Below are 18,933 nucleotides of genomic sequence, written 5' to 3' on the forward strand. Positions count from 1 at the left end.
AGCGATCCTCGCACAGTAACACTATCCTACTCACACTAGGGACAATTTACATTTATACCAGGCCAATTAACAAACAGAGATGCACGTCATTGGAGTGTGAGGGGGGAAACCAAAGATCTCAGAGAAAGTCCACGCATGTCACGGAGAGAATGTACAACCTCTGTACAAACAGCACCCATTGTCAGGATCGAACCCGGGTCTCTGGTGCTGTGAGGCAGCAACACCACCGCTGCGCCACCGTGCTGCTCCTAAGGAGGTAAATGGGTGAACCCGGGACACAAAGATGGCCGGGCGAGGAGAGGAGTGAAGAGGGACATTGGTTCACGGGAACTGCTCCAGTACATCGACCCGACTTTCAGTACCTGCATGTGTCCTCTCAGTGACTGACTCCCGTCTCAACCTGAAACATCGCCTATTCCTTCTCTCCATAGATGCTGCCTCACCCGCTGAGTTTCTATAGCATTTTATGTCTACCTTCGATTGTTCCAGCACCTGCAGTTCTTACTTAAATAATGCTTACTTTTAGTACCTGCATGTTTACAGTAGTCAGGCAAATGAAACTTTCATTACTCGTAATTTACTTAACTTTATTTAAGCTTTAAGCAACTTATTTCTTTAATACATAAACTCAGAAACGTCTGGCAAACATGGCTGATTCCGTAGGCCTTTCCCGCCCGTAATCTCCGCACATGCGCACACTCTGGAAAAGGCCCCGCACATGCGCACACTCTAGAAGAGCCTCGCACATGCGCCCAATTCACTTACTTTCAGTACCTGCATGCTTACTTTCAGTACCTGTCTTGTAGATTCAACCTACAAGACTTCAACGGCGGACCAGGTGGACAAGGTCATCTTGAACTCAACGGCTGTGAAGGCGGATAAAGGCTGCAACAGATCTATCAGCTCCAATTGTCTTGGTTCCCTTGCCATTGGAATTAGTTGATTGATTTGTGTGCTTCTTGGAGTGCAACATCAAGTACACGTTAATCAAACACATGCCCAGGCGTCTTTCGTTCTGTGAGCTGCAAAGCCAGGATTGGACTCATCAGCCACCTGAGAGTCCATAAAAACAACAGAATGTAGACCATCATCTAAACAGTTTTGTTTCGGGGGTTCTTTGCCTTTTCTATGTGGGGGAGAGGGGTAGGGTAAGGGGGAAACCGCTTCCCAGTCGCTTCCTGGCGAGGATGCGACTATTTCTCCAAGTCGCGTCCTCGCCCCCCTCCTTGCGGCCTACCACTGGATCGGAGCGGCCTTTCCTACCGGAGACTGGACCAGAGCTTCGGCAGCGGCGGCGCCTGGATTGCCGTTGGGCCTGCTGCTCCAACATCGCGGGGCTGTGGGCCGCGGAGCTCCCAGCGCGGGGGGCGCTGACCGACATCGCGGAGTCCTGGGGCCCTATGCCGAGGGCTGCCAGCGTTGCATCACCGCCCAGAGCGGCCTGGGGACGTCGGGAGCTGCGGACTCCGGTGGGAAGCGGCCGATTTGCCGATTTGGAGGTCTAAGCCGCTGAGGTTGGCCTCCCGTTCCGACGTCGGAGTTCCAACATCCCGGCGAGTGGGCCTGAGCGGCGGGCTGCCCGTAGCGGCGACTGCGGAGAGCTCCGGAGGCCCCGACCACGGGTGAACATCAGAGGAAGATGACTGACTTTGGTGCCTTCCCTCACAGTCGGAAACTTTTGATTCTGCTGTGTGGGAATGTTTTATGTTGAACTCTATTGTGTGTTATGTTCTTTATTTTATTGTATGGCGATCACATTTCACTGTTCCAACTGGCACATGTGACAAATAAATGTATCTTGTATCTTTGACCTCGAGCGATAGCCACGACGACCTGTCTGAAGAAGGGTCTCGACCCAAAACATCGCCTATTCCTTCGCTCCATAGATGCTGCCTCACCCGCTGAGTTTCTCCAGCATTTTTGTCTACCTTCAGTACCTGCATGTTTACTTTCTGTACCTGCATGCTTTCTGCATGAATACTTTCCTAATCTGAGGAAAGACATTCTTGCCATAGAGGGAGTACAGAGAAGGTTCACCAGACTGATTCCTGGGATGGCAGGACTTTCATATGAAGAAAGACTGGATAGACTCGCCTTGTACTCGCTAGAATTTAGAGGATTGAGGGGGGATCTTATAGAAACTTACAAAATTCTTAAGGGGTTGGACAGGCTAGATGCAGGAAGATTATTCCCGATGTTGGGGAAGTCCAGAACAAGGGGTCACAGTTTAAGTATAAGAGGGAAGTCTTTTAATAATAATAATAATAAATTTTATTTATGGGCGCCTTTCAAGAGTCTCAAGGACACCATACAAAAATTTAGCAGGTAGAGGAAAAACATGTAAGGGGAATGAAATAAATAGTAGAGACATGACTAGTACACAAAGTAAAGACAGAATTCAATACAAAACACAATATGAGGCAATTAATGCACAGATGAAAAGGGAGGGGGACTAAGGATAGGCAGAGGTGAAGAGATGGGTCTTGAGGCGGGACTGGAAGATGGTGAGGGACACGGTATTGCGGATCAGTTGGGGGAGGGAGATCCAGAGCCTGGGAGCTGCCCTGGAGAAGGCTCTGTCCCGTAAACTGCGGAGGTTGGACTTGTGGATGGAGAGGAGACCGGCTGATGTGGATCTGAGGGACCGTGAGGGTTGGTAGGGGGAGAGGAGGTCAGTGAGATATGGGGGGGCCAGATGGTGGAGGGCTTTGTAGGTGAGGACCAGGATTTTGTAGGTGATCCGGTGGGAAATGGGAAGCCAGTGAAGTTGTTTGAAGACTGGAGTGATGTGATGCCAGGATTTGGTGTGGGTGATGAGTCGGGCGGCTGCGTTCTGGACCAGTTTTAGGACCGAGATGATAAAATCATTTTTCACACAGAGAGTGGTGAATCTGTGGAATTCTCTGCCACAGAAGGTAGTTGAGGCCAGTTCATCGGCTATATTTAAGAGGGAGTTAGATGTGGCCCTTGTGGCTAAAGGGATCAGGGGGTATGGAGAGAAGGCAGGTACAGGATACTGAGTTGGATGATCACATTGAATGGTGGTGCAGGCTCGAAGGGCCGAATGGCCTACTCCTGCACCTATTGTCTATGTTTCTATGCTTACTTTCATCATTTCATCATTTCGTTTGGACCTCAAGGGGTCCAAATGACAAATAAATTGTATTGTATTGTATTGTATTGTACCTGCATGCTTAGTTTAAAGCACATGTGACTGACGCCCCTGTCTGTCAGGACTATGTCCCGCCCACCACCATACAAGGATCGGGGTGGGGGCGGGACGAAGCTTGTGATTGGCGGGCGCCCGTGTCAGTCCCGGCATTGCCCCGCCCATCACTATGCAAGAAGCCGGATGGGGGCGGAACGAGGCCTGTGATTGGCGGGCGCCCGTGTCAGTCACGGCATTGCCCCGCCCATCACCATACAAGGAGCGGGATGGGGGCGGGACGAAGCCTGTGATTGGCGGACGCCAGTGTCAGTCACGGGCTTGCCCCGCCCCGCCATCACCATACAAGGAGCGGTGTGGGCGGGGCCGGACCGTTGCTAGGGGGGGGGGTGTGTGTGTGTGTGTGTGATGGCGGCGACGCCTCCCCTCGTCCCCTCCCCCCTCCCCCGGCGTTGGGTTGTGATGCTAGGCCTGGCCGTCGCTTGCGGCCTGGCGGCGTTGGCTCTCGGTGCGCTCACCTTGCTCGTCTTGGGCTGCCCGCGCTGGGGGCTCCGCCGCTGGTCCGCCGCTCGCAGCCGCTTCATGGCTCGGACCGAGAAGCCGCTCTTCAGGATCGCGTAAGTGTCGAGGCCGCTCCGCCCGGGGGGGGGGTGGAGGGCGCGCGAACCGAACCGAACCACGCATGCGTTGGCCGCCCCCGGGGGATCATACTGTCAATCAAACCCCTGGTCCCCGGGGCGGGGGTCGCGAGCTGCAAAGCAAAGATTATGCTGCAAAGCGCCCCGGTGTACGGTTGCATTCCCTTAGCACCTTTCACGTCCTTCGTAGCCCTCTGTTTATGGGCTGCGGGCAGGTAATGCAGAGGCTGCAGCAAGTTGCAGAAGAGGTACACAAAAAGGCTGAAGAATCTCAGCGGGTGTGTACCTTCGATTTTCCAGCATCTGCAGTTCCTTCTTAAACAAGTTGCAGAAGAGGTTGCGTTTCTTTAGCGCCTTTCGCGTCCTCCGTAGCCCTCTCTTTATGGGCTGCGGGCATCTAATGCAGAGGCTGCAGCAAGTTGCAGAAGTCAGGTTGCGTTTCTTTAGCGCCTTTCACGTCCTCCGTAGCCCTCTCTTTATGGGCTGCGGGCATCTAATGCAGAGGCTGCAGCAAGTTGCAGAAGAGGTTGCGTTTCTTTAGCGCCTTTCGCGTCCTCCGTAGCCCTCTCTTTATGGGCTGCGGGCATCTAATGCAGAGGCTGCAGCAAGTTGCAGAAGAGGTTGCGTTTCTTTCGCGTCCTCCGTAGCCCTCTCTTTATGGGCTGCGGGCAGGTAATGCAGAGGCTGCAGCAAGTTGCAGAAGAGGTTGCGTTTCTTTAGCGCCTTTCACGTCCTCCGTAGCCCTCTCTTTATGGGCTGCGGGCATGTAATGCAGAGGCTGCAACAAGTTGCAGAAGAGGTACAAAAAAAAGGCTGGAGTAACTCAGCGGGTGCAGCAGCATCTCTGGAGCGAAGGAAATAGGTAACGTTTTTGGGCGGAAACCCTTCTTCAGACAGAAGCAAAGATTATAGATCTCTATCATCTTTGGTCTGAAGAAGGGTTTTCGCCCGAAACGTTACCTATCTCCTTCGCTCCATAGATGCTGCTGCACCCGCTGAGTTTCTCCAGCCTTTTTGTGTACCTTCGATTTTCCAGCATCTGCAGTTCCTCCTTAAACAAGTTGCAGAAGAGGTTGCGTTTCTTAAGCGCCTTTCACGTCCTCCGTAGCCCTCTGTTTATGGGCTGCGGGCATCTAATGCAGAGGATGCAGCAAGTTGCAGAAGAGGGTACACAAAAAAAGTTGGAGAAACTCAGCGGGTGCAACAGCATCTATGGAGCGAGGGAATTATTTCCTTCGCTCCATAGATGCTGCTGCACCCGCTGAGTTTCTCCAGCTTTTTTTTTGTGTACCTTCGATTTTCCAGCAGCTGCAGTTCCTTCTTAAACAAGTTGCAGAAGAGGTTGCATTTCTTTAGCGCCTTTCGTGTCCTCCGTAGCCCTCGGTTTATGGGTCCCGGGCATCTAATGCAGAGGCTGCATCAACTTGCAGAAAAAGTTGGGTGGCTTTAGCGCCATTCACGCCCTCGGGAGCATTTTATGTGGACCGCGAGCTTCTTGGTGCAAAGCGTCCTGGAAAGGCTGCATTCGTTAAGCGCCTTTCAGATCCTCGGCAGCCCTTCATTTGAGGGAGTGCAGTGTAGGTTCACGGGGTTAATTCCCGGGATGACGGGACTGTCATATGTTGAAAGAATGGAGCGACTGGGCTTGTATACACTTGAATTTAGTAGGATGAGAGGGGATCTTATTGAAACGTATCAGATTATTAAGGGATTGGACACACTAGAGGCAGGAAACAAGTTCCTGATGTTGGGGGAGTCCAGAACCAGGGGCCACAGTTTAAGAATAAGGGGTAAGCCATTTAGAACGGAGATGGGGAAAAACTTTTTCACACACAGAGTTGTGAATCTGTGGAATTCTCTGCCTCAGAGGGCAGTGGAGGCCAATTCTCTGGATGCTTTCAAGAGCTCTTAAAGATAGCGGAGTCCAGGGATATGGGGAGAAGGCAGGAACGGGGTACTGATTGGATGGTAACCAAAAATGCTGGAGAAACTCAGCGGGTGAGGCAGCATCTATGGAGCGAAGGAATAGGTGATGTTTCGGGTCGAGACCCTTCTTCAGACTGATTTACTGATTGTGGATGACCCTTCAATTGTGGTTTGTGAGTTTCTAGTGCAGAGTGTGTGGAGGAGGCTGCATTTCTTTGGCGCTGTTCGCATCCTCGGGAGCCCATTATTTGTGGGCTGCGGGGCTCCATTGCAGAGGCTGCAGCAAGTTGCAGAATAGACCCAGCATCTGCAGTTCCTTCCTACATAGATCCCATGCATAGATACAATCAGTTCCACCCCAAGCACAATAGAATGAACGAAAGGGAAGATACAGAGTGCAGAATACAGTTCAAGCATTGTAGCGCATCAGTTCCTTGGACAAATGTCCGCAATGGTGTCGAGGTGAATCGGACAGTACCCTAGCTTATGGATGGAACCGTTCAGAAGCCTGATAACAGAGGGGAAGAAACTGTTCCTGAGTTTGGTGGTGCGCGCTTTCAAGCTTCTGTACCTTCTGCTGGACGGGAGCGGGGAGAAGATGGAATGACCGGGGTGGGACATGGACACGCCTTTGATTATGTCGGCTGCTTTCCCGAGGCAGCGTGAAGTGTAGATGGAGTCGATGGTGGGGAGTGTGGTGTGTGTGATGGACTGGGCTACATCTACAATGGTGGGGGGAGTGTGGTCTGTGTGATGGACTGGGCTACATCTACAATGGTGGGGGGAGTGTGGTGTGTGTGATGGACTGGGCTACATCTACAATGGTGGGGAGTGTGGTCTGTGTGATGGACTGGGCTACATCCTCGACTCTCTCGAATATCTCGCGGTTTTGGGCAGAGCTGTTCCCAAACCAAGGTGTGATGCATCCCAACATTATGTTATCCATGGTGCATCTACATAAATTTGCAGGAGTCACTGGAGACAGAATGTCATGTCAAGGTGATTAGGCAGTATCTGTGCCAAGAAAATCTGTGTCAAGAGTTAGATTTAGCTCTTGGAGCTAAAGGGATCAAGCAATATGGGGGAAAAGCAGGAACGGAGTACTGATTGGGGATGATCAGCCATGATCATATTGAATGGTGGTGCTGGCTCGAAGGGCCGAATGGCCTACTCCACCTATTTTTCTATGTTTTCTAAAATGGATAGATGACATTTTGGGTTAGAACCCCAGTGACCACATCCGCCGCCTATCAATTTCCTCCACAGATAGTCATACAGCGTGGAAACGGGCCCTTCAGCCCAACCTACTCACACGGACCAACATGCCTCACCTACACCAGTCCCACCTGCCTGCGTCTGGCCCATATCTCTCTAAACCTGTCCTATCAATGTATATGTCTAATGTTGCGATAGTACCTGCCTCAATTACCTGCTCTGGCAGCTTGTTCTATACACCCACCAACCTTTGTGTAAAAAAAAAAGTTACCCCTTGTAACGGAGATGAGGAAACACTTTTTCACACAGAGAGTGGTGAGTCTGTGGAATTCTCTGCCTCAGAGGGCGGTGGAGGCAGGTTCTCTAGATACTTTCAAGAGAGAGCTAGATAGGGCTCTTAAAGATAGCGGGGTCAGGGGATATGGGGAGAAGGCAGGAACGGGGTACTGATTGGGGATGATCAACCATGATCACATTGAATGGCGGTGCTGGCTCGAAGGGCCGAATGGCCTACTCCTGCACGTATTGTCTATAACATGGTGACCAAAACTGAACACACCGCTCTAAATGTGGCCTCCAATGTGTAACATGATCTCCCAAATTCTCTACTCAATACTCTGACTGATGAAGGCCAATATGCTGAAAATACAGCCTGAAGATTTTGTCTAATCCGCTGAGTTGCCCCTGGTTTTTCCTCAAGATTGCAGCATTTGGACAGGTCTTCTTAGACCCCCTTCAGTCATGGCTGACCATGAGTGTCTCCAGGGTGCTATTCCCTATATGGAGGACGCCTGTGCGTGACTTTGTTTAACGTGGGGAGACTGGTGCACAGACAGCCACCCCACGTGGGATCCTTGACAGATCTGGGTCAGGATCCAGTGGCATTGAGTCCAAGACGACCAGAGACCCTTTTCTGCTGCAGCCTTCATCCGCCTTCCCAGCCGTTGTGACGCTCCACTAAGGTCAGCCATCGTCCTCCGCCTGTTCTACCGTTGAGGTTTTGGTTGGATCGCTCTTTGTCAGAGACCTCCCCCTCGACCTTACTGCGATGGGTGGCCCTACCAGGAGCATCGCTCTCAGGATCTCAGGTCCACACAGGACAAATACATGGATAGGATAGGTTGAGAAGGATATGGGACAAATGCAGGGAAGTGGGACTAGTATGGATAGGACATGTTGGCCGGTGTGGGCAAGTTGGACTGAAGGGCCTGTTTCCAAGCAGTAAGACTATCTGCAGTCTCCTGTGTGTCCAGAAACTCATGTTGGCTTCTCATATGAAAGAAGTCAACCCCACCACTACAGCTCTTACTCAGCGACCGGCACAGCTAATTTTGTGTACAAGAATTTGGAGCATCTGATCTCACAAAGTAGTGTTTCCAGCTTGGCCACAGTGAACACTTGGTCGCTCCATGTGATGCATATCTCCGTGACCAACCCATCCAAGTCTCATTTGGGTTGTGCAATGCTTGGAACCAACATTAAAGAATAATTGAGCTGGAATGCAGTGAAACAAAGAAATACAATGACACAATGCCTTTTCTTTGCTGGATGTTCCAAAGCTAATGAAGTATTTTTTTCTGGCACTACGAGCTAGGTGGTCTAAGCTTCCATTAAGCTAGCATAATGTTGAAGGGAATATAACGAGCATGGATAGAGAATGGTTAATAGAGAGCAGGGATAAATAGGCCAGTTACAAATGGCTGCTGTAACTTGTGTGTCCTGCGGTGATCAATACTTAATTATTTACAAGGGAGACAAAAAAGCTGTAGAAACTCAGCGGGTGAGGCAGCATCTGTGGAGCGAAGGAATAGGTGACTTTTCAGGTCGAGACCTTTCTTCAGACTTGAGGCAGCGAGGGTCGGCGTCATCGGCGAGGGTCGGCGGCAGCGGCCACGTGGAGGTCGACGATGACGCCGTCTTGGGTGTATGAAGAAGGGTCTCGACCCGAAACGTCGCCTATTCCTTCGCTCCATAGACGCCGCCTCACCCGCTGAGTTTCTCCAGCTTTTTTGTCTACCTTCGATTTTTCCAGCATCTGCAGTTCTTTCTTAAACACTTAATTATTTACACGGTAATTTAATAGCCTTATTCCTCATTCCACCTCCCCCTCCCGACTCATGGGAGCCGGATTAGACCATTCAGCCATCAAGTCTACTCCGCCATTCAATCATGTCTGATCTATTATTCCCTCTCGACCCCATTCTCCTGCCTTCTATCTTTCAATCTCCGCTTTTAGCAGGCACTGAGGAAAGCGAATGGCATGTAGGCCCTCATAAAAAGAGGAGTTGAGTTTAGCAGCAAAGAGGTCCTTCTGCAGTTGTACAGGGGCCATAGTGAGACCACACCTGGAGTATTGTGTGCAGTTTTGGTTCCCTAATTTGAGGACGGACATTCTTGCTATTGAGGGAGTGCAGCGTAGGTTTACAAGGTTAATTCCCGGGATGGCGGGACTGTCATATGCTGAGAGAATGGGGCGGCTGGGCTTGTACACTCTGGATTTTAGAAGGATGAGAGGATATCTCATTGAAACATATAAGATTATTAAGGGTTTGGACACGCTAGAGGAAGGAAACATGTTCCCGATGTTGGGGGAGTCCAGAACCAGGGGTCACAGTTTAAGAATAAGGGGTAAGCCATTTAGAACGGAGATGAGGAAACTCTTTTTCTCACGGAGAGTTGTGAGTCTGTGGAATTCTCTGCCTCGGAGGGCAGTGGAAGCCATGTCTCTGGATACGTTCAAGAGAGAGCTAGATAGGGCTTTTAAAAATAGCGGAGTCAGGGGATATGGGGAGAAGGCAGGAACGGGGTACTGATTGGGGATGATCAGCCATGATCACATTGAATGGCGGTGCTGGCTCGTAGGGCCGAATGGCCTACTCCTGCACCTATTGTCTATTGGCACCTGACCATAATATACCAACACCAAAAGCTAGTTTGGGGGGGGGGGGGGGGAGGAATTCAAGAGATGGGGGTTTATTTTATTTACTTATTTGTTTTTATTTTCTTGCCACTGCACAACCGTTAACAGCTGGGCTATCTCGTGCAGGTCACCCTCACATGGGCACTGGTCGCTAAAGGGTTATCTAGATTTTTATATGGGCAAGTTTGGTGAGATGATATATGTCCAAGTTGTCGAGCTGTGCTTGAAGAGTGACAAGGTTGGTGCACATCTGGTGGTGTCCGGAAGGATGTTCCATTCCGGGATAGTCCATGGATATAGTGACTGTAGATAGCTATATTTGTTTGCTCTAATTCTGATATAAATAAAGAGAGTGGCGAGCCTGTGGAGTTCTCTGCCTCAGAGGGTAGTGGTGGCCGGTTCTCTGGATACTTTCAAGAGCTAGATAGGGCTCTTGAAGATAGCGGAGTCATGGGGATATGGGGAGAAGGCAGGAACGGGGTACTGATTGTGGATGATCAGCCATGATCACATTGAATGGCGGTACGGGCTCGAAGGGCCGAATGGCCTACTCCTGCACCTATTGTCTATTGTCTAGAGGACTGTCTTGCAGATTTCTGGGTATTGAATTGAATGAGGTGAGATATGTTACTGGGGATGGTGTCATGAGTCTCCTTGTAGACAGTTCATTAGCGGTCTTTGTGGTGAAATGTGGTTATCCACGCAGTAGAGAGAATACAAAAGTGCAGAAATCTAAAAACAAAACAAATTGATGGATATCTGGGGTGTAACAGAAAATGGTGGACAACTTGGCAGGTCATGCAGCACCTGTGGTAGGAGAACTGTTAATGTTTAAAGTCCGTGACCATTCTTTAGTTTAGTTTATTGTCACGTGTACCAAGATACAGTGAAAAGCTTTTTTTGTTGCGTGCTATCCAGTCAGTGAAAGACTGCATGATTACAATCGAGCCGTCCACAGTGTACAGATAAGGGATAATGGGAATAATGTTTAGTGCCGGATAAAGTCGGATTAAAGATAATCCAAGGGTTTGCAGTGAGGTAAATGTTAGGTCAGGAGTTGGTGATAGGATGGTGATGCTCTCGAGTTGTTGATAGGAAGGTTGATTTGCCTGAAACAGCTGGGAAGAAACTAAGAACGAACTGCAGATGCTGATTTAAACTGAAGATAGACACAAAAAGCTGGAGTAACTCAGCGGGACAGGCAGCATCTCTGGAAAGAAGGAATGGGTGATGTTTCGGGTTGGGTCTGAAGATCCAAAATGTCACCCATTCCTTCTCTCCAGAGATGCTGCCTGTCCGGTTGAGTTACTCCAGCTTTTTATGTCTATCTTGGGAAGAAACTGCCCCCGAATCTGGAGGTTGCATGTTCAAACTTCTGTACCTCTTCTGTACCTTTTGAGAGGGGAGAAGAGGGAGTGTCTGGGGTGAGGCTGGTCCTTGATTATTACTGCTAGCTTTGCTGAGGCAGCATCAATGGAAGGGAGGTTGGTTTGTGTGTTGGTCTGGGCCGTGTCCTCAATTTCTTGCAGTCTAGGATGTAGCTTTTCCCAAACCATGCTCTGGTGCATCTTGATAAAATGCTTTCTACGGCGCATCCGTTGAACTCGATGAGAGTTATTGAGGGACATGCTGAACATGCCATTTGCTTTCTTCACTGCCTGCTGTACCTGCATGCTTACTTTCATAGACTGATGAACAAGGACCCGCAGATCCCGTTGTACTTCCCCTTTTCCCAACTTGACACCATTTAGATAGTAATCTGCCTTCCTGTTTTTGCTAAAGTGGATAACCTCACATTTATCCACATTAAACTGCATCTGCCCACTCACCCAACCAGTCACCCTGCATTCTCATAGCATCGTCCTCACAGTTCACACAGCCACCCAGCTACATGGGGTTGGACAGGCTAGATGCAGGAAGATTGTTCCTGATGTTGGGGAAGTCCAGGACAAGGGGTCACAGTTTAAGGATAAAGGGGAAATCCTTTAGGACCGAGATGAGAAAAACATTTTTCACACAGAGAGTGGTGAATCTCTGGAACTCTCTGCCACAGAAGGTAGTTGAAGCCAGTTCATTGGCTATATTTAAGAGGGAGTTAGATGTGCCCCTTGTGGCTAAAGGGATCAGGGGGTATGGAGAGAAGGTATGTACAGGATACTGAGTTGGATGATCAGCCATGATCATATTGAATGGTGGTGCAGGCTCGAAGGGCAGAATGGCCTACTCCTGCACCTATTTTCTATGTTTCTATGTTTCATGTCATCTGCAAATTTGCTAATGTTACTTTGATCCCTTCATCTAAATCATTGATGTATATTGTAAATAGCTGCGGTCCCAGCACCGAGCCTTGCGGTACCCCACTAGTCACTGCCTGCCATTCTGAAAGGGACCCGTTAATCCCTACTCTTTGTTTCCTGTCTGACAACCAATTTTCTATCCATGTCGGCACTTTACCAGAAGCTGCCTGAATGCTGGGTGTTTAGAACATTCTCTGTTCTTAATTATAGAAAGACAGAATGCAGTGGAACAAAGGAATCTTACATTTGAAATACAAGTTTAACAAGCAGTGCAGCAGGTAATTAGAAAGGCAAATGGCATTTGCTGACGTACAGAAGTTAGAGAATTCTACTCCAGTTGTACAGGGTTTGGGTGTGACCACACCTGGAGCACTGTGCATTTTTGGACTCCTTTATTTAAGAAAGGGTATGTTTACTTAGGAGGCAATCCACTCGGCTAATTTCTGGGATATAGGTTTCTTGGTCCTCCAAAATATTCCAAATGAAATTTAAACTGGAGGTGGTGGAGGGAGGACTTAAGCTAGAAAGGCTTTTTGGGAAGAAAGAGCTACCTTAAATTTAGTTGCATCTGGTTTGTAAGCGGGTTGGGGCTGCTTTCTCAGGAAAGGTTGAAAAATACAGCATGGAAATAGGCTCTTTGCCGCATCAGGTCCACACCGACGGTAGACGAAAAAAGCTGGAGAAACTCAGTGGGTGAGGCAGCATCTATGGAGAGAAGGAATAGGCGACGTTTCGGGCGACACAGAAGACGCCGCTGTTGTTGACCTCCACGTGGCCGCTGCCGCCGACCTTCACCTACTCACCGATGACGCTGAACCTCGCCGCCTCACCGGGACTGTGGACTAACGCCGCCTCACCGGGACCGCCGACCCTCGCTTCCTCAAGTCTGAAGAGGGGTCTCGACCCGAAATGTCGCCTATTCCTTTGCTCCATAGATGCTGCCTCACCCGCTGAGTTTCTCCAGCTTTTTTGTCTACCTTCGATTTTCTCCAGCATCTGTAGTTCTTTCTTAAACAAGTCCACACCGACCATTGTGTGTGCCTGTTCACATTAGTTCTATGTTATCTCACTTTCTCATCCGCTCCCTGCAAATTAGAGGTATGGAAAGGTACAGGACAAATCAGAACCTCTTCAAAGTAGGCACACCTTGAGATTTTGCAGTGGAGAAGACAAAATGTGTAGGAAGAAATTGCAGATGCTGGTTTACACCGAAGATAGACACAAAATGCTGGAGTAACTCAGCGGGACAGGCTGCATCTCTGGATAGAAGGAATGGGTGACGTTATGGGTTGAGACCCTTCTTCAGACTGGGAGTCAGGGGAGCGGGAGACACAGAGATAAGGAAGGGATGGGTGTGAAAATGAGGCTCAAGGGAAATGTAGAATGGATTATTGTTGGCTAGGAGAAGGTGACAATAAAGCAGCCAGTGTAATCGGGGACAGTCAGACTGGTCGGAGAAGGGGGGAGGGAGGGATGTTGTAAGTGATAGCAGCAGAATTAGGCCATTCGGCCCATCAAGTGTACTCTGCCATTTAATCGTGGCTGATCTATCTCTCCCTCCTAACCCCATTCTCCTGCCTTCTCCCCATAACCCATAACCCCCGTCTGTCCAGTGCCTTGTAGAGCCTCGGCATTACATCCCTGTTTTTGGATTCTAGTCCTCTTGAAACCATTTGGGCTAGTTACAATGCTGAAACTAAACAGTTGAATGTGTTGGATCGTGCAGGGTAGGTGTTGCAGTATCTATTCCCCAGTACTGATCATATATTTTCGAAGATGTTGAAGGTGGTTTTTCAGGTTAGGTTGGGGGGGAGTTCCCCCCCCCCCCCCCGCTACGGGTACATTCATCCCGCTCCATGGTCGGATAGTCGGCAACTAAACCGTCTCGCCCACCTGCATTGTAAGGAACGATCATAAAGCACACACACACACACACACACCAAAATCCTGTACTTCCAACGGCGGATGTCCGCAGGAACTGGAGGACAGAGATGTGTGGTGCGTCCGTCACCGTTCCTGTCGGAAACCAGCAACACTGCGTCGCTAATGTTTTCAACGGTGATGAATGAATGAATGAATGAAGGTGGTTTTGCTGACCCTGTGAATGTAGAGAGGATGTTTTCAGCATGCTCATATTTATGTCGCTCTTCTAGGGAGATGCTAACTGCATTTCGTTGCCTCTGTACTGTACACTGCACAATGACAATAAAGTTGAATCTGAATCTGAATCTGATCTTCAGGAGAACTGTGGCTCTTCGGCCCAAATTTTCCCTGCTGACCAAGATGCCTGACCACACTCGTCCCATTTGCTCGCTTCCTTTCTGGCAGACTGCATTAGCAACCAGGCCCACCAGACGTTCATGACCCTGCTGTCCATGTGCCCTCTTCACCCAACTTGCCCCCACCGACCACAATATCCCAGTTACAGTCCCTCCTGCCTATCTTTGTTCCATATCCCTCCAAACCTGTTCTATCCTTAGAGGCACAGCAAGGAAGCAGGGAGGTTCTACTGCAGTTGTACAGGGTCTTGGTGAGACCACACCTGGAGTATTGTGTACAGTTTTGGTCTCCTAATCTGAGGAAAGACATTCTTGCCATGGAGGGAGTACAGAGAAGGTTCACCAGACTGTTTCCTGGGATGGCAGGACTTTCATATGAAGAAAGACTGGATAGACTCGGCTTGTACTCGTTAGAATTTAGAAGATTGAGGGGGGGATCTTATAGAAACTTTAAAAATTCTTACGGGGTTGGACAGGCTAGATGCAGGAAGATTGTTCCCGATGTTGGGGAAGTCCAGAACAAGAGGTCACAGTTTAAGGATAAGGGGGAAGCCTTTTAGGACCGAGATGAGAAAAAAAATTTTCACACAGAGAGTGGTGAATTTGTGGAATTCTCTGCCACAGAAGGTAGTTGAGGCCAGTTCATTGGCTATATTTAAGAGGCAGTTAGATGTGGACCTTATGCCTAAAGGGATCAGGGGGTATGGAGAGAAGGCAGGTACAGGATACTGAGTTGGATGATCAGCCATGATCATATTGAATGGCGGTGCAGGCTCGAAGGGCCGAATGGCCTACTCCTGCACCTATTTTTTATGTTTCTATGTAAGGAACCGGACCCTTCGGTCCACCAAGTCCCTGTACACTAGCACTATCCCATACGCAATGGTTCGGTGTCACAGGAGAATGTACAAACTCCATATAGACAAAACACTCGCAGTCAGGATTGAACCCGCGTCTGTGGTGCTGTAAGGCAGCAACTCTACTGCTGTGCCTGGCTGACATCAAATTTAAATTTGAAGTTTGTTCAAATCTCTGGACATTTCCATTATAGTATTTCTTAGACCCCCTTCAGTCATGGCTGACCATGGGTGTCTCCAGGGTGCTATTCCCTATATGGAGGACGCCTGTGCGTGACTTTGTTTAACGTGGGGAGACTGGTGCACAGACAGCCACCCCACGTGGGGTCCTTGACAGATCTGGGTCAGGATCCAGTGGCATGGAGTCCAAGACGACCGGAGACCCTTTTCTGCTGCAGCCTTCATCCGCCTTCCCAGCCGTTGTGACGTTAGCTCCACTAAGGTCAGCCATCGTCCTCCGCCTGTTCCACCGTTGAGGTCTTGGTTGGATCGCTGTTTGTCAGAGACCTCCCCCTCGACCTTACTGCCATGGGTGGCCCTACCAGGAGCATCGCTCCAGACGGCATCGCTCTCAGGGTCTCAGGACCACACAAGCTTCTCCACCACGACAAGGTGACAATCCACGGAGAAGTATAATATTTGCGGTATACTTAATTAGGGTTTTGTTTATTAGTGTGTACCACGTGTACCAAGATAGTGTAATTATTTGCATGCTATCCAATTAAGTCGGATTACACTGGAATAGTCAAGCTGTACACGTCCAACGGGTAGTGCGAAGAGAAAACCACTAGAGTGCAGATTATAGTGTTGGCAATTACAGAGGAAAAAGTTCAATGCCTGCAATGAGGTAGGTTGGAAGATCCAGACTACAACCTAGCTTGTGGGAGGATTATTCAGTCGTCTGACACCAGAGGGGAAGCAGTTCCTGACTCTGGTCTTTCAAGGTGGTAGTTATGTACACAAGTCCAAGGTTGTCATTGTCACTCGGACATTTTCTACAAGGTTCCAGTCACAGTGTGTGCTGAGAACAAGGATGTGTGTTTGGCATGGACTGCACGTAATTGGAGTACGGTTGTGTTACATTTTAGTTTAGTTTACAGATACAGCCCGGAAACAGGCCCTTTCGCCCCACAAGGTCCGCATCGACCAGCGATCCCCGCACATTAACACTATCCTACTGGGGCCAATTTTTACATTTACACCAAGCCAATTAACCCACGAACCTGTACGTCTTTGGAGTGTGGGAGGAAACCGAAGATCTCGGAGAAAACCCACACGGGTCACGGGGAGGACGTACAAAGTCCGTACAGACAAGCACCCGTAGTCAGGATCGAACCCGGGTCTGAGGCGCTGTGAGGCAGCAACTACCGCTGCGCCACCGTGACCTCCATGGTCACATGGAGGTTTGGATGAAAAATCCCAAGATACAATGCACAAAGTCCCTTAGATGCACAGAGCCTCTTGCCCAGAGTAGGTGAATCGAGGACCAGAGGACATAGGGTTAAGGTGAAGGGGAAAAGACTTAAAAGGAATCTGAGGGGTAACTTTTTCTCACAAAGGGTGGTGGGTGTATGGAACGATCTGCCAGAGGAGATAGTAGAGGCTGGGACTATCCCAACGTTTAAGAATCAATTAGACAGGTACATGGATAGGACAGGTTTGGAGAGGTACGGGCCAAACGCGGGCAAGTGGGACTAGGGTAGCTGGGACATTGTTGGCTGGTTAGGCTGAAGGGATTGTCCATGCTGTATGACTATAGTTGGATTCCGACCGCAATAGTGGCAAATTTAAACTCATTTAATTAAATCTGAAATTAAGAGCTGGTCTCAGCAAGGAGACCACAAAAATCATTAGGTTGATGTGAAAGGAATGCCTTTTATGTTAGACATTTGCACAGTTGGTAGAACTGCTGGCTCATAACGCCAGAAGCCGGGTTTGATCCTAACCACTGGAGCTGTCTGTGTGGAGTTTGCATGTTCTCCCTATCACCACGCCGGTTTTCTCCGCACAATCTGGTTTGGACACGCTAGAGGCAGGAAACATGTTCCCGATGTTGGGGGAGTCCAGAACCAGGGGCCACACACAGTTTAAGAATAAGGGGTAAGCCATTTAGAACGGAGATGAGGAAACACTTTTTCACACAGAAAGTTGTGAGTCTGTGGAATTCTCTGCGGTGGAGGCCAGTTCTCTGGAAACTTTCAAGCGGGAGCTAGACAGTGCTCTGAAGATAGCGGAGTCAGGGGATATGGGGAGAAGGTAGGAACGGGGTACTGATTGGGGATGATCAGGCATGATCACATTGAATGGCGGTGCAGGCTTGAAGGGCCGAATGGCCTATTCCTGCACCTATTGTCTATTGTCCTCCCACACTCCCAAGACAACAGGTTTGCAGGTTAGTTGGCTTTGGTAAAATTGTAAATTGTCCCTCGTGTGTCAGATAGTGCTAATGTCTGTGGTGATTGCTGCTCAGCGCTGACTCGGGTCTGTTTCTGTGCTGTATCAAGTCGAAATCGATAGGCGACCTTTCAGTTTGGGACCTTTCAATCTGAGGAAGGGTCCCAACCCGAAACTACACTTATCTGTGTTCTCCACAGATGCCGCATGACTCGCTGAGTTACTCCAGCATTTTGTGTCTATACTTGATCCCTGTTGGTGTTTCCTGGATCGGGCCGCACGCAGATGTGAGGTGACAAGTACTTGGAGTGGAGTCGATGTTTAAGAAAGAACTGCAGATGCTGGGAAAATCAAAGGTAGATAAAAATGCTGGAGAAACTCAGCGGGTGAGGCAGCATCTATGGAGAGAAGGAATAGGCGACGTTTCGGGTCGAGACCCTTCTTCAGACACCGAAGACACTGCCGTCTCCGACCCCCACGTGGCCACTGCCGCCGACCTTCACCGACTTACCGATGACGCCGACCATCGCTGCCTCACTGGGACCGCCGACCCTTGCTGCCTCAAGTCTGAAGAAGGGTCTCGACCTAAAACGTCACCTATTCCTTCGCTCCATAGATGCTTGCCTCACCCGCTGAGTTTCTCCAGCATTTTTGTCTACCTTGGAGTGGGGTTGATGTGTGTTGCGTTGACAGTACTTAGGGAGTTGTGCATTGTTTCTGAGGCATGGTGAAGCTGGAAGACACTATGCCCAAAATGTCAATAATAAGACATTGCAGACACTGGTACCATCCCCGTGATAACTCCCCCTCCCATTCACACACTGACCTTTCTGTCCTGGGCCTCCTCCATTGTCAGAGTGAGGCCCAGCGCAAATTGGAGGAACAGCACCTCATATTTCGCTTGGGCTGCTTACATCCCAGTGGTATGAACATTGACTTCTCTAACTTCAAGTAATCCCTGCTTTCCCTCTCTCTCTCTCCATCTCTTCCTCGTTCACTGACCAGTCTAACTGTTCTCCAGATTACATTTTAATCTTTGTCTGCCTTCTCACCTTCTCCCAGTGAACAATGGTCTATTCGACATTTCCTCTGAATCTTCAAGTTCAAGTTCAAGTGAGTTTATTGTCATGTGTCCCTGTATAGGACAATGAAATTCTTGCTTTGCTTAAGCACACAGAAAATAGTAGGCATTTACTACAAAAGAGATAAATGTGTCCATATACCATGATATAAATATATAC

General features: G+C 49.3%; 1 protein-coding gene across 3 annotated transcripts in view; it reads left to right on the forward strand.

Annotated features, from left to right (window-relative positions):
- The first annotated feature begins 3,528 nt into the window (after positions 1-3,528).
- Positions 3,529-18,933, forward strand: part of LOC116975609 (probable hydrolase PNKD) — a 44,047-nt gene continuing 28,642 nt past the window's right edge. Inside the window, exon 1 of one of the 3 annotated variants that reach the window (XM_033024917.1) lies at positions 3,529-3,783. In XM_033024917.1, the coding sequence (XP_032880808.1) occupies positions 3,575-3,783 (209 nt within the window). In that variant the 5' untranslated portion in view covers positions 3,529-3,574. Of the gene's footprint in view, positions 3,784-6,706; positions 6,730-18,933 lie in introns of those variants that run through there. The other 2 variants (XM_033024916.1, XM_033024918.1) reach the window with 2 other exon arrangements.

The sequence above is a fragment of the Amblyraja radiata genome, chromosome 7, assembly GCF_010909765.2.
Source record: "Amblyraja radiata isolate CabotCenter1 chromosome 7, sAmbRad1.1.pri, whole genome shotgun sequence".
In the NCBI taxonomy this organism is placed as follows: domain Eukaryota; kingdom Metazoa; phylum Chordata; class Chondrichthyes; order Rajiformes; family Rajidae; genus Amblyraja; species Amblyraja radiata.